Source organism: Taurulus bubalis (genome assembly GCF_910589615.1).
Source record: "Taurulus bubalis genome assembly, chromosome: 17".
Classification (NCBI taxonomy): Eukaryota; Metazoa; Chordata; class Actinopteri; order Perciformes; family Cottidae; genus Taurulus; species Taurulus bubalis.
In genome coordinates, this window is record NC_136605.1 from 8319239 (window position 1) to 8336595 (window position 17357).

General features: G+C 39.6%; 1 protein-coding gene across 1 annotated transcript in view; it reads left to right on the top strand.

Annotated features, from left to right (window-relative positions):
* The window catches only part of LOC306749437 (protein shisa-8-like), a gene marked incomplete at both ends in the record, with an annotated part of 87438 nt that overhangs the window by 61989 nt on the left and 8092 nt on the right, over nucleotides 1-17357 (top strand). The window contains one exon of the mRNA XM_079232732.1: nucleotides 14894-15010. Coding sequence (XP_079088858.1) covers nucleotides 14894-15010 — 117 coding nt within the window. The remainder of the gene's footprint in view (nucleotides 1-14893; nucleotides 15011-17357) is intronic.

Genomic DNA, 17357 nt, shown 5'->3' on the forward strand with positions numbered 1-17357 from the left:
TTTCAATGTCCCTTTTTCTCTTCCAAACTTTGCACGCATTTTAATTTTTGCTGCGTGAGGCAATGGCTGCTCCCCCATTAGCTGCCCCCAGGCCCTGTGGCGGCCATTGGGAAAGAGCCTGTTCATGTTCGGAGATATGTTTTTTTTATTTTATTCAGGCAACCGCAGCCATGAAGCGGGGAAAGTAAAGGATAAATGAATGAATGACACACTTCACGGAGTGCAGGTGAGATTGGGGTGATTAATCAGAGGGAGATAACGGAGATTCACAGGGAAGTGTTTACAAATTGATGTGACATTGAGACTTTTCCATATGAGGTGTATGAAAAATGGCATCCTTAATTTCAATTAATATTGTTGTGATGCAGCTTTAATAAAGCATGTTCGTTCACTCAGATCAAAAGTGGTAACAGATAGTTTTAAAGAAATAGTTTGGTTTTGTGCTAGACTATTTCACATTGACTTCCTGGAGTCTGTAGAGTTACCATGAGGGGACTTCAGGAAGTTACTTCATCCAGACAACAACGTAAGAAGTAAGAATGGAAAAATGTGTAATTTAGACCCAGGAAAATATCAAGATCTAATTAAGCAAAAGTGATCATCACTAGCATTGGTCTGACTCTTCTTCTGGCTTTTGTAAGCTTTTTGTAGAGAATGTTTGAGGGTTTTGTGTCTGTGTGTGCATCATTATTCACCCTCAGTTCAATCAGTCCATGTCATAGACACCGACACCGACACAAAATATTAGATATTTCAGAACTACATCAATCCAGCTTCGGGTGTTTGAGTAGCTGGAACACGTCAAGGTCTTTAACATGCACCTTCAAGGGTAAATGCTGGAGAAACACGGACGACACGTGCTGCATAAATGCTGGGTAGGTGGCTCTACTCCGATGGTTGCCTCTGTGGAGGATTTAAAAACAGCTATCACATGAATCACATGGAGAGATGAAAACCTTGTCTTTCTTCTTTTTTGTTACTTTCATGGGTATAATTATAGGATGCAGTATGAGCTTTTTTCTCCACCGTAGGTTTGCAGTTAATATTCTTGATCAGTCGCCCCTTGCCAAGTGTTGTAGTGGGAGCCATCGAGTAAAGGAGAAGGCCTACAGGCTGCTGGGTTTTTATGGTGCTGCGGGAAGTAAGTGAGCTGAGCGATTCCACTGCCGCTGCCACTGCCGCTGCCTAGAGAATATGGATGAGATCATTCTCGCAGATGCATACACATAAAACACATAAAAAGACTCAACCACACAAACAAAAGGGTTCATACTTTGGTCTCTACAAGTGGAAAAAACACACACGCACAGGGGAATTAACAGGATAGGGTATGTGCCTGTGTTGTGAGAGAGAGTAGAGAGGCCTTTCACTTCTACACTCACTTACAGGCCCGCCACAATTAGCCAGGGAGCAGCAGCATAGCACAGAGGGGAGGCAGAGTCAACAAGCATGACACAAACATACAAATGCACACACATGTATCGATAAATGTATATACACTAAATGCAAACTGGAACTAAGATGAATTCCAACAGCTTAAAAGTGACTCATTCAGTTTCCTGATTTTATTATTATTATTATTAAAAGATAGGTTGTGTGACGAATGACACATGTCATTCGTCACACAACCTACCTTACCTCGCACACAAAATGCATGAGCGGTAAATTTAGTCGCACTTTGTACAGGTTGTTCAACCAGCAGTCTAAAACCCAGATATAGTACATTTTCAATGATAACGAAAAAGCAGCTAATCCTCCTCAATTAATTCTCATTTTGAGAAAGCGAGATGTGAAATTAAGGAAACTGTGTGTTCAAAGGGATCTTTTGTCAGAAGTGTAATGTAATACTAATAATTGTGTTTTCCTTAGTGTATACTTGTCTTAAAAATGGAATAATTGTGTTTTTGTTAGCTGAGAATGAGCCGTTTATATCTACATATCTTCTTCACGGAGCCAATCACCTTGGTAGCTCAGAACAGACAAACTAAACACTGGCTCCACATTCGTCCACTTGCATTTTCACGTTTTTTTGCGCCGGCCAAAGTTCTTCTAAAAGAAGTTATTTTTAAAAGACATAAGCAATTATTTGGTTAACAAGGTTGGTAATTTTTCTTCTGTCAATCAATGAATCAACTACCTGGATAATTGACTATTTGTTTCAGCTATATCTCAGTTCAGGCATGTCAGGGTAATGCCCCCACATAGTACAACAAGAATGTCATTTAAAATATATGTAATGCTCATTAGTATTTAACATTATTGTTGAAAGACACCCAGTTCAACATATTTACATTTATAGTCAATGAACTCATATATGTCATATATCTCCTTCTCTTTCTCTCTCTGTTTTTCTCTCTTTTCCTCTGATTGCATTTTCAGTTTCACATAAAATACTGCAGATCTTGACTGTAACAGTCAGGCTCACCTTGCTACTGAATCTACATTTCTTATCATCATTCATTATTAACCACAAGTCAGAGTAAGTAGTGTTTGGGTGGATGGCTGATGGAGTTGTGCATATATATCAGACATCCATGTAGCTGTGCGTGTGTGGACCCACTTGGATGGTGGTCCAGTAAATGGGAAGTATCCCGCTAACATGCCGAGGAGCGTATAAACCTACACACAGTCGCACACACATTGTGTATCACTGTCATCACCCATTATACATCAAATTACAACACACGAGATTGGGACAACTATTGAGGCCACACTATTAAAGTGACACTAAAGGAGGGCAGCTCTTGTGTAATGATAGCCGTGAACCAACATCCATACACACTCACAATCATACTCTTTTTGCTGCAGCTCCATTTCCTCAAAACCAAGTCAGTGATGTTTATCATTTTCTTTTACTTTACTCGCTCTCACTGTAACCTTTCCTCGTTTTTTCCAGCAAACATTTTAGACAATGCATCATATCCCTGACTTTCTGTCTTTCTTTCCATGCTCTCTTCAATTTCCAGCACTCTCCCTCTCTTCCTCTATATCTTTTCTCCTCTCACCTTTATTATATTCCTTTGGCTGCATCAAAGGTCTATTCAGTAATATTTCATAGAGAGACTAATATGCACACCTCATGCCCTTTCTTCCTGTCTGGATGCATGCATACATAATTAAGTACACGCTTGATGATCTCCTTTCTCACAACCTGGCAATGTTTGGAAGGTGAAAGTGTGTGTCCATATGTTGTATTTATTATAAGTTTGTGTGTTCTCACTGACCTTGACCATAAGCCACATTTCCAAGTCATTTTTGCATGCAAACATCAAGCATCCAGATTTAATATGTATTGTCTCTTTCTGCTGCCTTTTATCAAGTATTCATTATTTGTACTCTTTAAACAATAAGCAATATCCATAAAAACTAATTATTCTTTAAACAAAGCCTAATTATCTCAGTATTATGGCAGTGATTTTGACATGAATGACAGCCTTTTTTAAAATGAATTTCACCTGCTGGATTACATGCAGCTCGTGACACAGGTTCAACAGTGTTTATGACCCGTGGACAGCTACTAAATCAGTTAAAAAAGATGTGTACCTAACTCTGACAGACACACAAAATTAATTAGATTTAATGAACAATATGTATAAATTATGTTCTTCCCTCAGCTCTTTTATAGGTACAATATTAGCCCCTGGTGACAACCTAAATGTGTTTTTGGATGAAGAGTAGGCCTCTAAATCTCTAATGCCAGACTTCACGTTTAATCTGGTGCAAAAGAACACAGAACAATAAATAGTAAGGGCATGTCTGTTTTTTTGACACACCAATAGAAGAATCTGACCTAGCTGATCTGATCTGGTTACCTGACCAAAGAAAGGTTTAATATAATCACTGTCTTTCTGGAAAAATACACAAGATCACAGGCATTGTACAAGAGATACATTCATTAGACTTTTAAGGGAAGTTAAACTTCCCAATTAAACTTTGTTTAAGCTAGAGTTGTTGTGTATATTAATAATCACATAACAAATGGGGTCAAATCACCTGACGAAACTCTGAACGGAAAGCGTGCAGACCAGGACAATGAGGCCACAGCTGACAAAGAACTAAACAGATGGTTTCATGTCATATTTAATACAAAACAAAAAATACATTTGAGAAAAGTATCTGTCAGGTGGGATCATGAGCGTCACCCCGAAACTGCACTTAGATACAAAAAATGTTAACAAAATGTGAGTAGTAAGAAGTATACACGTTTATGTTCCAGTCAATGGTAAAGTGTAAGTGAGTAAAGGGAGGGCAGACTAAAACACCCTTAGTTGGTGTGAAAAGATTACATTTGTACTAAGTGAATAATTCCATTGAATAAAAAAAAATATTGAAAGTATCAAAGAAAAATGTATAAGTCTTTTGAACTTAAAACGATATCAAACTAGTGCTTTGCAGGTCCATAAGGTGTATGCTGAGAAGTCTTTCTTCGTGCTAGTTAACACTCATGCTGTGTGGAGGTAATGCCGTGATCATGTCAGCAAATCAACTTTTCTGAAAAAATGCATGCATGCTGAAGGAATGTCTCGTGTGACTTGAAATGGTCGGACCCTCTTGAAGCCAGCTTTTGAGTTGAGTTTCAGAGATGTGTGAGTGTAAAGTGAAGCCCGGGGGCTGCTTGGTCTCTGTGATGAAAGGGCATGTTCATCACTGTGATTAGATCAATAATTCACTAGTTCTCTAAGTACAGCAGGGAAGAGGGTACCTGTATGCACCCACTGCAGTGAAACACACATTTAACCTATTAGAGGCTGTTCACATCCGGACCTTCTAGATTGCCCTTTTAATGGCGAAAATACTATATATGGTTATTAAGTCTGCCCCACATGTTATATAACGTTTTGCACGCTGGCGCCCCTCTGCATTCAGCTGCTGCCCTTTATCTACGTTTTGCCTCTTGGACCCCCACCACTGGACCAACTTACCAACCAACCAACTAGATCCATGTAGCGCATTATTGGGGTAGTTATACGAAAAATAAAAAACAACCAACCAGAGAATAGATGTGGGTCATGTTGGAGTAGTGATTGGAGTAGTGTAGAGTGGAGTAGTGACACACCAAGCAAAAGCCAACCTACCAATAACCAGAGAAAAGATAAGTGTCATTGTTGACACATGTTGCGCATTAGTGGGGACGTCATACAAAAACCAAAGACCTACCAACCAAAAACAAACTGACGATGACGAACCAACATCCGACTAACCAGCCAACCAATTTAACTATCTAAAACAAATAGGTCAACAGCTAGATATTGTTACAGATTAACATGGCAAGAACACAATAGGGCGAGCCATTTCAATTATATTTTACATATAACTATTCTATAATCTTCCCAACCATAGAACCACATTTTTACAGAATGATGTATGTGGTTCTGATTCATAACAAGGGGAAAAGTACAGGAACATGTCCATGTGTTATGACTGTTGTGACAAAGCTTTTAGAAAGGTCATGACCTTGAGGCGTGGTCCGCAATACAATATGTCCATTAATGCAAATATGAAAACAAATAAAATATTCTATTGAGAATACATTCCAGAGAATAGATACGAGTCACTTTTGACCCATGTTGCACATTATTGGGTTATTGATCCAAAAATATTTTTGCCAAAATAAAATAAAACCAAATGAATTCACTCTGCTCACTTTTGATTTTAACTGAGCATCAGAGTGTTAAATATGTTCATAGAGTTCCTGACTGTCACAAATGTAAGATAATAAGAGAGGGACGATGTGGTTTTAGATCTGTCATCAATAAGCTGACAGATAAAAATGACCCTCACTTGACCTCTGTGGTGCACCAAACCCTGCGTAGTCCGAGGCAATTGATGTGAAATGTTTTCATGAAAGATTAGTTCAGGCAAATTAGATTAAAGTAAGAGACCCAAATTGAGTCCTGTTGCATAACGAGGATTTCTTCACCTCTCCAAATATCTGCAGCTGTTAGAGGGAGCTGGAGATGATTATGCAACACACACCAATTGTGCATGTACCAATGCACACACACACACACACACACACACACACACACACACACACACACACACACACACACACACACACACACACACACACACACACACACCAATTGTGCATGTACCAATACACACACAGTCAATTTGATGCACACACAAGGTTACAAGATTGCTTACACACACATACATAGAAAATAAGAAACAAGAACACAGAGAACATCAGTAAGTGTCTGTGGGTTAGCGAGTGAGTTTTAGATGACTGTGCAGTACAATTGCCTCTTTTGAATAATTGAATCCTCAGAAGTTATGAAGCGGTGGCCAGGGGTTTGCTTTGTTGTTCCTTGAAGAACAATTAGAGGGAGAAGGTGGAGGGAGAGAGAATGAGTCATGGTGACTTTGAGGGGGGCCTGTGGGACTTCAGACGCCTGTCAGAGTTAGAGAAGCTCTTTGTAGATAATGAAAAAGAAATAATGGAATAAAGAGATTCACTCACACCGTTTGCTTTACTGTTACATAACATGCACATGCAAACACAAAAGAATGCATACACCCTCATGCATGCATACGCCGACTAATTATCAAACTCACATCACGACTACAGCTACAGAGAGTCTCTAGGTGTTTGTGTGTGCAAAGAAACTTTTTTCTACTGCATTTACCCGTCACTGCGCATGTCTTAAGTTGTGTTTGACAGGTTAACCAGCCTGACTGCGAAAACTAGATGAACAAGGATCTAGTGTGCTGCAACTTGACAGTTTATTTGAGAAACAGGAAACAGGTTAGGAACCAAAGGAAGGAAAAAAGGACAGAAGCAAGACAAAAAAGTGTGAGGAACAAAGATTGCAGAAATAAAAAAAAGATTGTGAAGAGGAGCAGCCTCTCCCCGCGTTTTGTGTCGCTCTTTACTGCCCATTTAAGTCAAAGGAGTAATGTGAGATGTGGTTTGGTATTGAGGCTAATGACGCTGTCCGTTGTGCTGAAATGAAACAGTTGAGATCTCAGTGGGACACTTGATTGCTCTCCCCATGGTGTTGAAAACATCTGATCTACATTCTGGCAAAGATGAAGTCTGAGAAGGACATTCTCAGCTCTTTTGTGTTGTCTTTCTTTCTTTTTAATATGTCTTTGATCTGTTCATCTCTCACTCCCTCTCCCCTGTCAATCCCCTTCATCAACTTTTACGGCTCCCATCTTTCATTCCTACTTTTGTGATATATCATTATCAACATTTACATAGTCTACAGTAATCTACCAAATGCATCTGTCTTTACTCCTTCCTAGGTAGTAAAACATTTACTGAAAGCTGTGCTAATCAATCTTTTTATTTCAACAATGAATCAAATGACAGATACTAATATATAGCTCTCTGCATTAGATAACTGCAGTTTCCTTCAGCTCAGTGAATGATTTTAGTATCTTTCTTTTGGGTTTGTTTCGTTATCCTTGTGTCCAACCTCAGAATAGTGAATATTGGAAATATGTTCATCTGGTGCCCAGAAATATGACTAAAAATAAATGTTTATGTGTAGCTAGATGTATTCTGCATGTGTAAATAGGGAACTGTTTGTTAACATGTTATAATGTCCACTTTACATGTCTCTTATACATTTGTCAATGTGCTTTTTAAAGCTACTAGTTTTGTTTCGCTGCTCAAAAGTGGCCTAAATAATCAATAATTGCAGGTTCAAGCCTCCTTTATATGTTGATAGTGCCATTCAGTAAGAATAATAAAAGATCCTCACATAGTCGCAATGTCAGTCGCAATTTTATGGTTTCTGAGTTGAAATTAGATCACTGTCGAATTTTGACCGATGCATCCAATGTGTGGGCTGAAGTCAGAAAATAATGGTGTTATCCTGGGACAAGCCCTTGTTTACCATGCAAATAGAGTGTGAGACGGAAGAAGAAGAAGGGAGGGGTGATGATGGAGAGACTTCCTCATTAGACTCAGTGTACTGAAATGACTCCATTTACTCCATTTAACACACACAAACAAGAGCGAGACTAAAGAAAGAAAGTAGGAGCGAGGCATTGAATGAGTGGGCAAGTAATGAGTGCAACAACTCTCTCTAGTCATTGCATCACTGTCTTTATGTGCCAGTTGTCCTAAGTGTAAACCTTTTGCCACTAAAGAAAGCCAGCAAGGTAAATTGTACAGCATGTTAAATGCAGCAATTGAGAAAAATGTAACATGTGATTTCTGAGAAATACACTACAAACACACCACAGAATCAAAAACAACCCTTTTCATGCTTGTTTGCACGTCTATCAATTATAATACAAATCATGGTCGTGGTTTTACAAAATTACAGGTGGATGAGTGCTCCCCCACACATTGCTTTCATTGCTTTGTTGCAAGACAACAGATGGCCTGCCTCACAATCAGGGAGAGAGGAATAAAAGTGTACGATAAGAAGAGTTATGGGAAGTGAGTGAGTGAGAAAGAAAAGAGAGTGGAGAGAGAGAGAGAGAGAGAGAGAGAGAGAGGGAGAGACAGGAAGAGAGCTCAGCTAAGCAGCATCTGCTCATGCAATAGATGTTTTCTTTGCATGATTTAAAGTAACTACAGCACGATATACTTCACACGTGTATTTTTTCCAGCACACTAGAAAATCATTAATAAGGGAGGCCCATATGTCACACACATGCCATCCAATAAAAGCGTTAACATGCAAAGGATGCAGTTATCTAACATGCTCCTGGTTGAGATTGCATTTTCTTTACATTGTGTAGCTGCAGCTGACAGCATTTACAAATCAACTCATACTAAAATAGTTGATGTATGACAGAAAAAAAGTTAAATATTATGCAATTGTGTCAGTGCCACATTAGTTTTGAAATAGTCCCACATACATATTGCTGTAAGGCTGGCTGAGGAATAGAAATATGTGCATAATAAACAGTTACAGCGTCTAAATATTTTCAAAAGAAAATGTAGATTTGCTCTAGATTCATGTTTGCTCAAAATAACTCATACACACATCATTTTACGGATTTCTATTTGAACAAACGATTGTTGAATTATTTGAGGTGTGCAAACATGCATTCACCTCCTGTGGGCAGCAAAGTTATTTAGTAATTACACGTCATGTACACGGTCACCAACCAGAGAAAATCCTTATTTTTAAAGAAATTGCATTTTAGTCGAGTTGGACGAAAAGATCAGCACCACTCTCGTGATTGAAGTGGTGCACTGGCCATTTGGCGAATCCCGGTTGGCCACCGCATTAGTGGGCTGGTGGACTGTTAAAAAAATCCATCAAGTTTTTAAAGTTCATCTGACCCTGTCGGCCTCTTCACCCGTCTTCTCTGTGGCTGTCATGAGAGCAGGCTGCGTGCAAGTTCAGGGATCGGGCTCCCTGGCCAATCACAACCAAGTTAGTTAAACTTACATCATAAGCTCCACCGTAGCCATACTTTACTGTTATTGGCGCTGTTGCAGCTGTAAAACGATGGACACATTGTTTTGGGCGCGAAATGACTTTCAGAAATGAAATGAAACTTTCAGAATTAAAATTATTTTAAAGTTAGCATATAGGTCTGAACTAGAAGATCAACATCATCGGCATTATTTATATTTCCATGTGTAAGGAAGAATCAGTAATAATGGAAGGATTGTGCTGTCTTATTTACTTTATTTAATGTTATCTATATTATTAGTATATGTTTTTTTGTGTAGGCTAGGGTTGCAATAGATACATATGTATTATCCTTCATGCTAAGCTAAGCTATCTAGATGCATCTTCATATTTAGCGTTCAGATATGAAAGTGGCATTTATTTTCTCATTGAACACTCGGCAAGAAAGCAAACGGGTTAATTATACAAAATATTATATATTATAACTATTCATTTTCTTCCTTTTTTTGCCCGAAAAATCTTTGCTATTATAGTTTTCAAATGTGTGATATAATGCTGGTTGCATGCAGTGAATAAGGACACGTGTCTGATTTTGTAGCTTCTGCTCTAATAATTTGATGTGCACATTGGCCAGCATGGAGGCCAGTCCCCTAAACAGCTGGTTCATCACTCGAGGAACGTTCTTTGTATTCTTTGTTACAGTCATATGGAAAAGGTGCTGTCCCTTGTGCAATCCAAAGATGAATTTTTCAACATGTGTCATAAAGTAAAGTAATGGCCTCCTTCGACCTGTCCTGCCCTCTCAGGCCTTGTTTTTCTCTTTCCCTCTCCTTCTCTGATACACTTACATGAAATGATGTGACATATACGCCACTTGGCTGTTCATCCAGTGTGCCCTACAGTTCTATAAGTGCTCTCATCTTCGCCTGCGTGGCTAGCAAGAGTCAAACTCCCTCCTTGTGAGTTTTATGCACAATGCAACACAGGAGTCTCCTCTCTTTCTACCTTCTTGCTACCCATGCCACTCCCTCCTCCCTCCATCTATTTCCCTCTCTTCTTCTTTCCTTCCATCTCTTTCTTTTTCTGTGTGTGACAGTAGTCATGTCAGAGTAAGGCTGGCTGAAGCCCTTGCAGCAGTCTGCCTCTTTGATGTTGAGCCCTGCTGAATTAGGCCATCACCCAGCGGTGCTCTGCTGCCTGCTGCACACACTACACATGCACACACTACACACTATACATGCACACACACACACACACACACACACACACACACACACACACACACACACACACACACACACACACACACACACATCTACACTCTTGCAAGCACACGCAAACAAACAAAAACAAATAGATGTGGGTAACAAAGCATGCACATGCGAAAAACAACACAACAACACACGCACAGGCCATGCAGGTCTCACATTACCTTAATAATATGCTCCAAACCATATCTAAACATTATTATTCTCACACACACATTGAGTTACATTCATACTCTAAGTCCTCATTTCCTTCTCTGCTTTTCTTTAATGAACATAAATTTGAATTCTTATGAGTGCTTCTCCTCTGAGGCCTCCATACTATAGTACATCAAAGAATGCACACACACTCATGAACATACACACACACACACACACTCACAGGGAAAATGTAGGACATTCAGAGAGAATTTATTCAAGAATACAGAGTACAGGGAAGAATGTATTCCCTTTCAATCTGCTCTCTCTTGCTCTTACAATATGCTCGTATGAATAGTAGAAAAGTGACTAAAGCAAGAAGCCTACGTGATTACGCATAAAAACTGGCAGCTGACCTGACATTTCATAAAATTAGCATGACGTGTTAAAATGGAAATACATTCTGTTCACAAAGAGAAATTCAATTCAGTTGCGAAAGGATGGGACTTTGGTATCCAATGTGCAGTTCCTAATTCATAAGAATACAATATTTTACAGCCCTGAGTGACCTCATCACGTCCACTGAACCTAATGCAAACATGAAGCTGCAGTAATTGATTTTCCAATAGTACCATTGCGTAAAAAGAGTATTTGTATTGTAAAAGGTGACGTTCCCATAGAAAACTCTGCAGCGCCCTCAGTTCAGCTTTTTTATCTTCTTTCAGCTCACTGTTTACATTTAGTACTTAACTATTCACCACTTAGTAAAACCCACAGTATGCTACCTTCTCTAACAAACGACAGACAGCTCGAAACATGCGGGTGGACATAGTGGAGCACTAAGAAGCTTAAGAACCAGATAGTTGCATGAATAGCTGGAGGAGATCAAAAATAGAGCTAAAAGAAGAGCAAGATGAACATTTGATTTATGTTCATCAGGTGGACAGAAACACGACTTCAAAAGAATGCTAATATTTCTCCGAATCTGCTTGAAGTGTAAATAGGCCACTGTTTGCTAACACGTTAGCCATTTCAACTGATGTCGTGTTTATAGCTAATTTTGTGGCACCCAAGTCGGAAAAAAAACAATTTATGCAGACTTATTTAAAATGCTAAGTCGCAAATTTTAATTAGGAATACTGTAGGAGTGTTACTAATTAATCAGTATCACTCCTACAGCGACAGTTATGTAAAATGGCCTTTTTATGTGTGATATTCGTTGTGCTGAACTCTTATACCCTCCTGTACTATTAATGGATAAATTGCCTTTTCACTTTTCACGATGTCATGTTTATAATAACTTATTTAAGGAGTTATTCACTGAATATAAATAGAGAAATTGGTTCTTTTGGACAGTTTCCATCTTTATAGAACTAATAAATGGTCGCACACGTCTCTTCCAGATCCCTTATACCTTATCACATCCCATGGCGTATTAGCATGACTGTTATATTGTACAGTATTGTCAAAGCAGGCTGTACAAGATTTATAATGAGACCTCTCTCTCTCTCTCTCTCTCTCTCTCTCTCTCTCTCTCTCTCTCTCTCTCTTTCTCTCTGGTGGCCAGGAACAGCCCTGTGGTCAAACTGGAGACCGGCCAGGGAGCTTTCCATCAATTAGTTGATTTTTTTCGCCTTCAACTCTGTCTGTATCTTTCTGTTATTCTCTCTCTCTGTCTCTGTCTCTGTCTCTCTCTCTCTCTCTCTCTCTCTCTCTCTCTCTCTCTCTCTCTCTCTCTCTCTCTCTCTCTCTCTCTCTCTCTGTCTCATTATTTCCACTGTAGTTGGCTTGGTAGAAGAATGCTTGAAAACATGAATGTAGGACACTTAAAGAGCAAAAGCTGTTTTTTTAAATGTTATTAAAGGCAGAACGAGCAGGATTTGTCGGTTGCAAATTTGTAGTTTATGGTGCCCAAGATTCACACTTGTTACTAAAGAAACGTTGTCCACTTGGCATTTCGCTTCGCAGTATTTGCGTGTTTGTCTATGCTTTTTAGTAGCATTTTAGTAGCTTCCCTTTATACGTGTGTTTGCAATCTGGAACCTGGTTGCAATATTTAAAGAAGGTAAATCCAGGAAACGTCCCGATCACAGGGCAATAAGAAGAAAATAAGAGATCTCTGCAGATACAACATCCGCCACACACTTTGTGCGTCAAATCTATGTTTTTTAGGAATATCGCACAATTCTGGCTACATTTTCCAACTCTGCATTACTAAGCCTTAATATAGCTACAAACAACTACAGTATATTCGATGCAAAGATACAGTGAAGTAATGTCTTCCTGAGCAGAGAATGAAGTTGCCCAGTGTGTGTTCCCACTGGCTAGCTAATCGCCACCGCTCTGCACTGAGCTCATACGGCGCTTACCACTGATAGCGCTGTCACAACCCACGGCGTCGTCACGGAAGCTTATGCCCACCCTTCGTTTACCACCAAAGTTAACACTGTTTGCTCTGTCAACAGCGTTGCCGTTGTTTGTGTTTGTGCTATTAGCAACGTTTGCTGCTATCCGCCAGCTTGTTAAAGAGCTGTGTGGAGGCAAACCCCATAATCATAGATATGCTCTGAATTTGAGATTCGGCACCTTCAAGTAATGACCTCAAATTATCCGAAAAACTCTTTTTAGCCACTTATTTTTAAATTGCTTTTATTTGTGTTTATTTGCTTGAAGGTTATGCACCTTTACACTTCTATTTTTGAAGAGTTGGCAGATGAATGAGTGATGAGAACATGTGGTACCAGCAGTTCACATAGGACAATAACAACAACAATTGTGCACACGCACACGCACACACACACACACACACACACACACACACACACACACACACACACACACACACACACAGACACAGCTACACACACATTAAATTAAAAACACACAGTCGTGCATCCCTGCACTCCATGCCACACACAGCGTGTCATCACTGCATATCAATTACACGGGGAAGCGAAGATCTATTTCTAATTCAATCAGTCAGCGCTGGTGTCACATCCCTCGCTCCCTGGCTTTCTCCCTGCCTCTCCCGCTATCTCTTCGCCTCACTCTTCTTTTCCCCCCTTCACTCCATTCTCAGTCGTCATGGGCCTGGTGGACGTGGGTGTTAGATTTGTGGGTCTGTTTATGCATGTGTGTGTGTGAGGGTTTTTCTAACCCAATGGGAAACATTTGAAGTTTTAGACTTCAAGTGTCGACATTTTCAAGATTCAGAATCAGCTTTATTGGCCAAGCATGTGTACACGAACACAGAATTTGATTAGTTATTTGAAACTTCATTTTATTCATGTTTTTTATATGGAACTGTCACTGCTGTCACTACATTTACCAATTAAACTTACATGAATCAATTTAGCAACAGCTATGGCATGTACCTCCAATATTCACTCTCCTTTTAGCTCTGTTTTGGTCTCCACCAACTCAAGAAGGGGAAAGAAACAAAACGTAAAATTAAAAAGACGGTCCTAAGTGAAGACTTAAATATCAAAATTCAGTCTCATCTTTTCATGTCCTGTTTTTTACTTACATAAACTTAGAGGACAAGGGCTTTTAACTTTTTCAAATTTTAGATTCCCAATTGAATATGAAAAGGACAATAATGAAGAGATTTAAACTCGGTGAATCATATTGTCAGATTTCTGATAAATAAAGCACACTAAGAAGACATATATGTCTTAACATGACCGGTTCGTTATTTTGCCTGTCAGCTGCCCATGTGTGCATTCTAATTTTAGACCTACATTAAGTCTCTGTCCTGTGCAACCTGCACAGCTGAAGGCCTTTTGAATACATGTATGAATTTAAGCAGAAACAGTATGTAATGAGGGCTGAAATAATTTGCAAATGGTTATCCAGCCTCAGCTAACCACTACATCCATTCACCCAAAACATAAATGTATGTCACATTTGACACACTGTGTGTAAACTATGTGTTTAGAGGACAAAAACATGAATGTCATCTCAAGTCAGAATCAATGCTAAAAGGCTCTGATGTACCATAGTTACAGAGGACTTGTAATACTGTTGCTCCCTCTTGAGAATATTCTCAAAATACTAGTTCATGGAAACATTCACTGATTTGCATTTCCTCTGGCTGACACTTCAGATTTTTTTTTATGTGCACAACATTTAAATGGAAACTTTCTCTCCTTTCCCCAGATCATAACCATTTGAACAACGCAGCCTTGTCTCCCCTGGGTCCGGCCATGGCCTTGTCTCACCCTCACAACAACCTGGGAATTGGCTTCAACAAGTACACCTCGCTCAAGGCCGTGGGTGAGTAGGATTACACACACACACACACACACACACACACACACACACACACACACACACACACACACACAGCAACTACATGGAGACACAAAGGAGAAAACTAGTGGTGTGTCACAGAGTTCAGTGAGGTCAAATACTGTACAGTATAAACAAACTAAATGTCCCCATATTGGTACACACACTGAGTGTGAAAGTGGTTCAGGGACAGCAACCACCCATTAGGATAATGATTTTGTAATGAGTCTGACTTTTATCTATGTTGATGCATGACTCATGCCTGAGTTCTGTGGCTGATTTAAGAGGTCTGCCATGTTATATTGGATGCGGGCAGCCATGATGTAAATATGACTGTTTAACCTTGGACATCATTTTCATGTTCTGTGTCCACGGACAGCATGGACACGCGTGCGGTTCCATTCATACTACAATAGGGTCCATGTCTGTTTGGCAGCAGTTAGGGCTTGAATATTTGTTCTGAAATAAAACATAGGTTTGAACTATTAGAATATCTATGTTTGTGCATATTGTGCATGACCACTTGCTGTGAGCTGGCTTGAAGAACATCGCCATGAGATCACCTGAAAGCTTCCTAGTTGCTGTCGTGGTGACGTCTCCAGTATGACTTCAATCACCGTCAGATCTTCTTCTTTTTTTCCACAATCAAACATTAACTTTCTTTTGAATAATATTCAAATTTAGAACATTAACTGCGGATTTCTTCGCACCATCTCCTCAAAAACGAGAATCCATTTTGTTGTCGTCTTCTTCTTGGCAAACCAGCTAGAGGTGCATACAAGAGTGGAACAAACGTGGAGCATGAACAGTTTATGCATGTAGGTGGTGACAAATTGTGGGCTGCACATGGTCATTCACAGAGGACTTGGGCTGATGGTGACGGGTCAGTAGTCACGGCAACCAGGGAGCATGAATGGTCCACTCACAAGACAACACCACGACCTAATTTCAATAATGTCAAAAAATTATGTTCTTTACCACCATGATGCATAAACCAATGCTGCAACAAAAAACGAACCATTATAGGGACAAACTATTGCATTTAGGCATAAATGGAAGAAACATTTCTTTGTTGAGTTAAAAGAAAAACATGTGAGCAAAGCTCTCTTCGGTGAAATGAACCGCACAAGTACAAGACTGGAAACTTAAGTCGGGCTCATGGTGAAGCACAGAATCAATGTAACTTCTTATTCTGTCCTCCGCAGCTGAACATCACAAACTTCACTGAAAAGCTGTCACTGCTGAACAGGAGATTAGCAGGTCGATGTAGATTTAAAACATAGCAGCTGTCCCTTTTGGCACTAAAACCGATGACTAAATATAATGTGTGTCATATATGTGCACAATGTGCAATATGTATGGACAGTATATTTCTGTCAGTGCTTGCATGCTCTTTACTTCTTCTGAGTAAATACACTGTTTTATAATATTTAATGAAACCAGGGAATTCCTTTATTGAACAAAGCCAAAATTAGGATCATTGTATTGCATGACAACAATCTCTCGTGTCTACTGTTTGTTATTGGCGGGTTAGTCATCTGCCTAAAGCGCAGCCACTATAAGGCTGACAGTTATTGACAGCTCGCCTTTCTGTTAATGGTTACTGTGCATCAGCTGTGGAAAAAAAGGTATGATGATGCTATAAATTCACTGCTGATGATGACATAACTAATGCTGCACTGGTTCACAATGTAAAAGAAAGGATCAAATAGACACACAACATTAGAAAGGCATTGGGGGGTGGAGAGTAACAGTAGTCTGGACAGCAGCAGTTTGAAAGGACTGGTTCAGGCCTCAAATCTCTCTCTCTCTCTCTCTCTTTCTCTCTCTCTCTCTCTCTCTCTCTCACAGAAACACAATTGCACTGAGACAATACACACATGAATGTATACATCATCCTACTGCATAGGCACACACACTGTCAGGGGCACAAGCGTAAACGTGTTCATAAACACACACACACACACACACACACACACACACACACACACACACACACACAAATAATGTATATACCATAGATCATCGGATCCCTGCAGACCGATAAGGACATTGTGACGATGATGAGAAATGACAGTTTGGCACATGTGCATGTACTTTTCATTGACACAGTGAGCAGATAGAGACAGGAATGACCACCATAGCGGAAGAGTATCAGACACAGAAACCAAAGAGCCTGACACATCCAAAGATTTTAAGGGGAAAAGCCATAATCGTTTGACTGTTTGCCAAGCCCAGCCACCTTTAGCTACTTCTGTTATGTCTGTCAAGCTTTCTGTTCTTACATGGAAAATAATGCAGTTTCAAGTCATAACAATGGCAGGTTTACTAA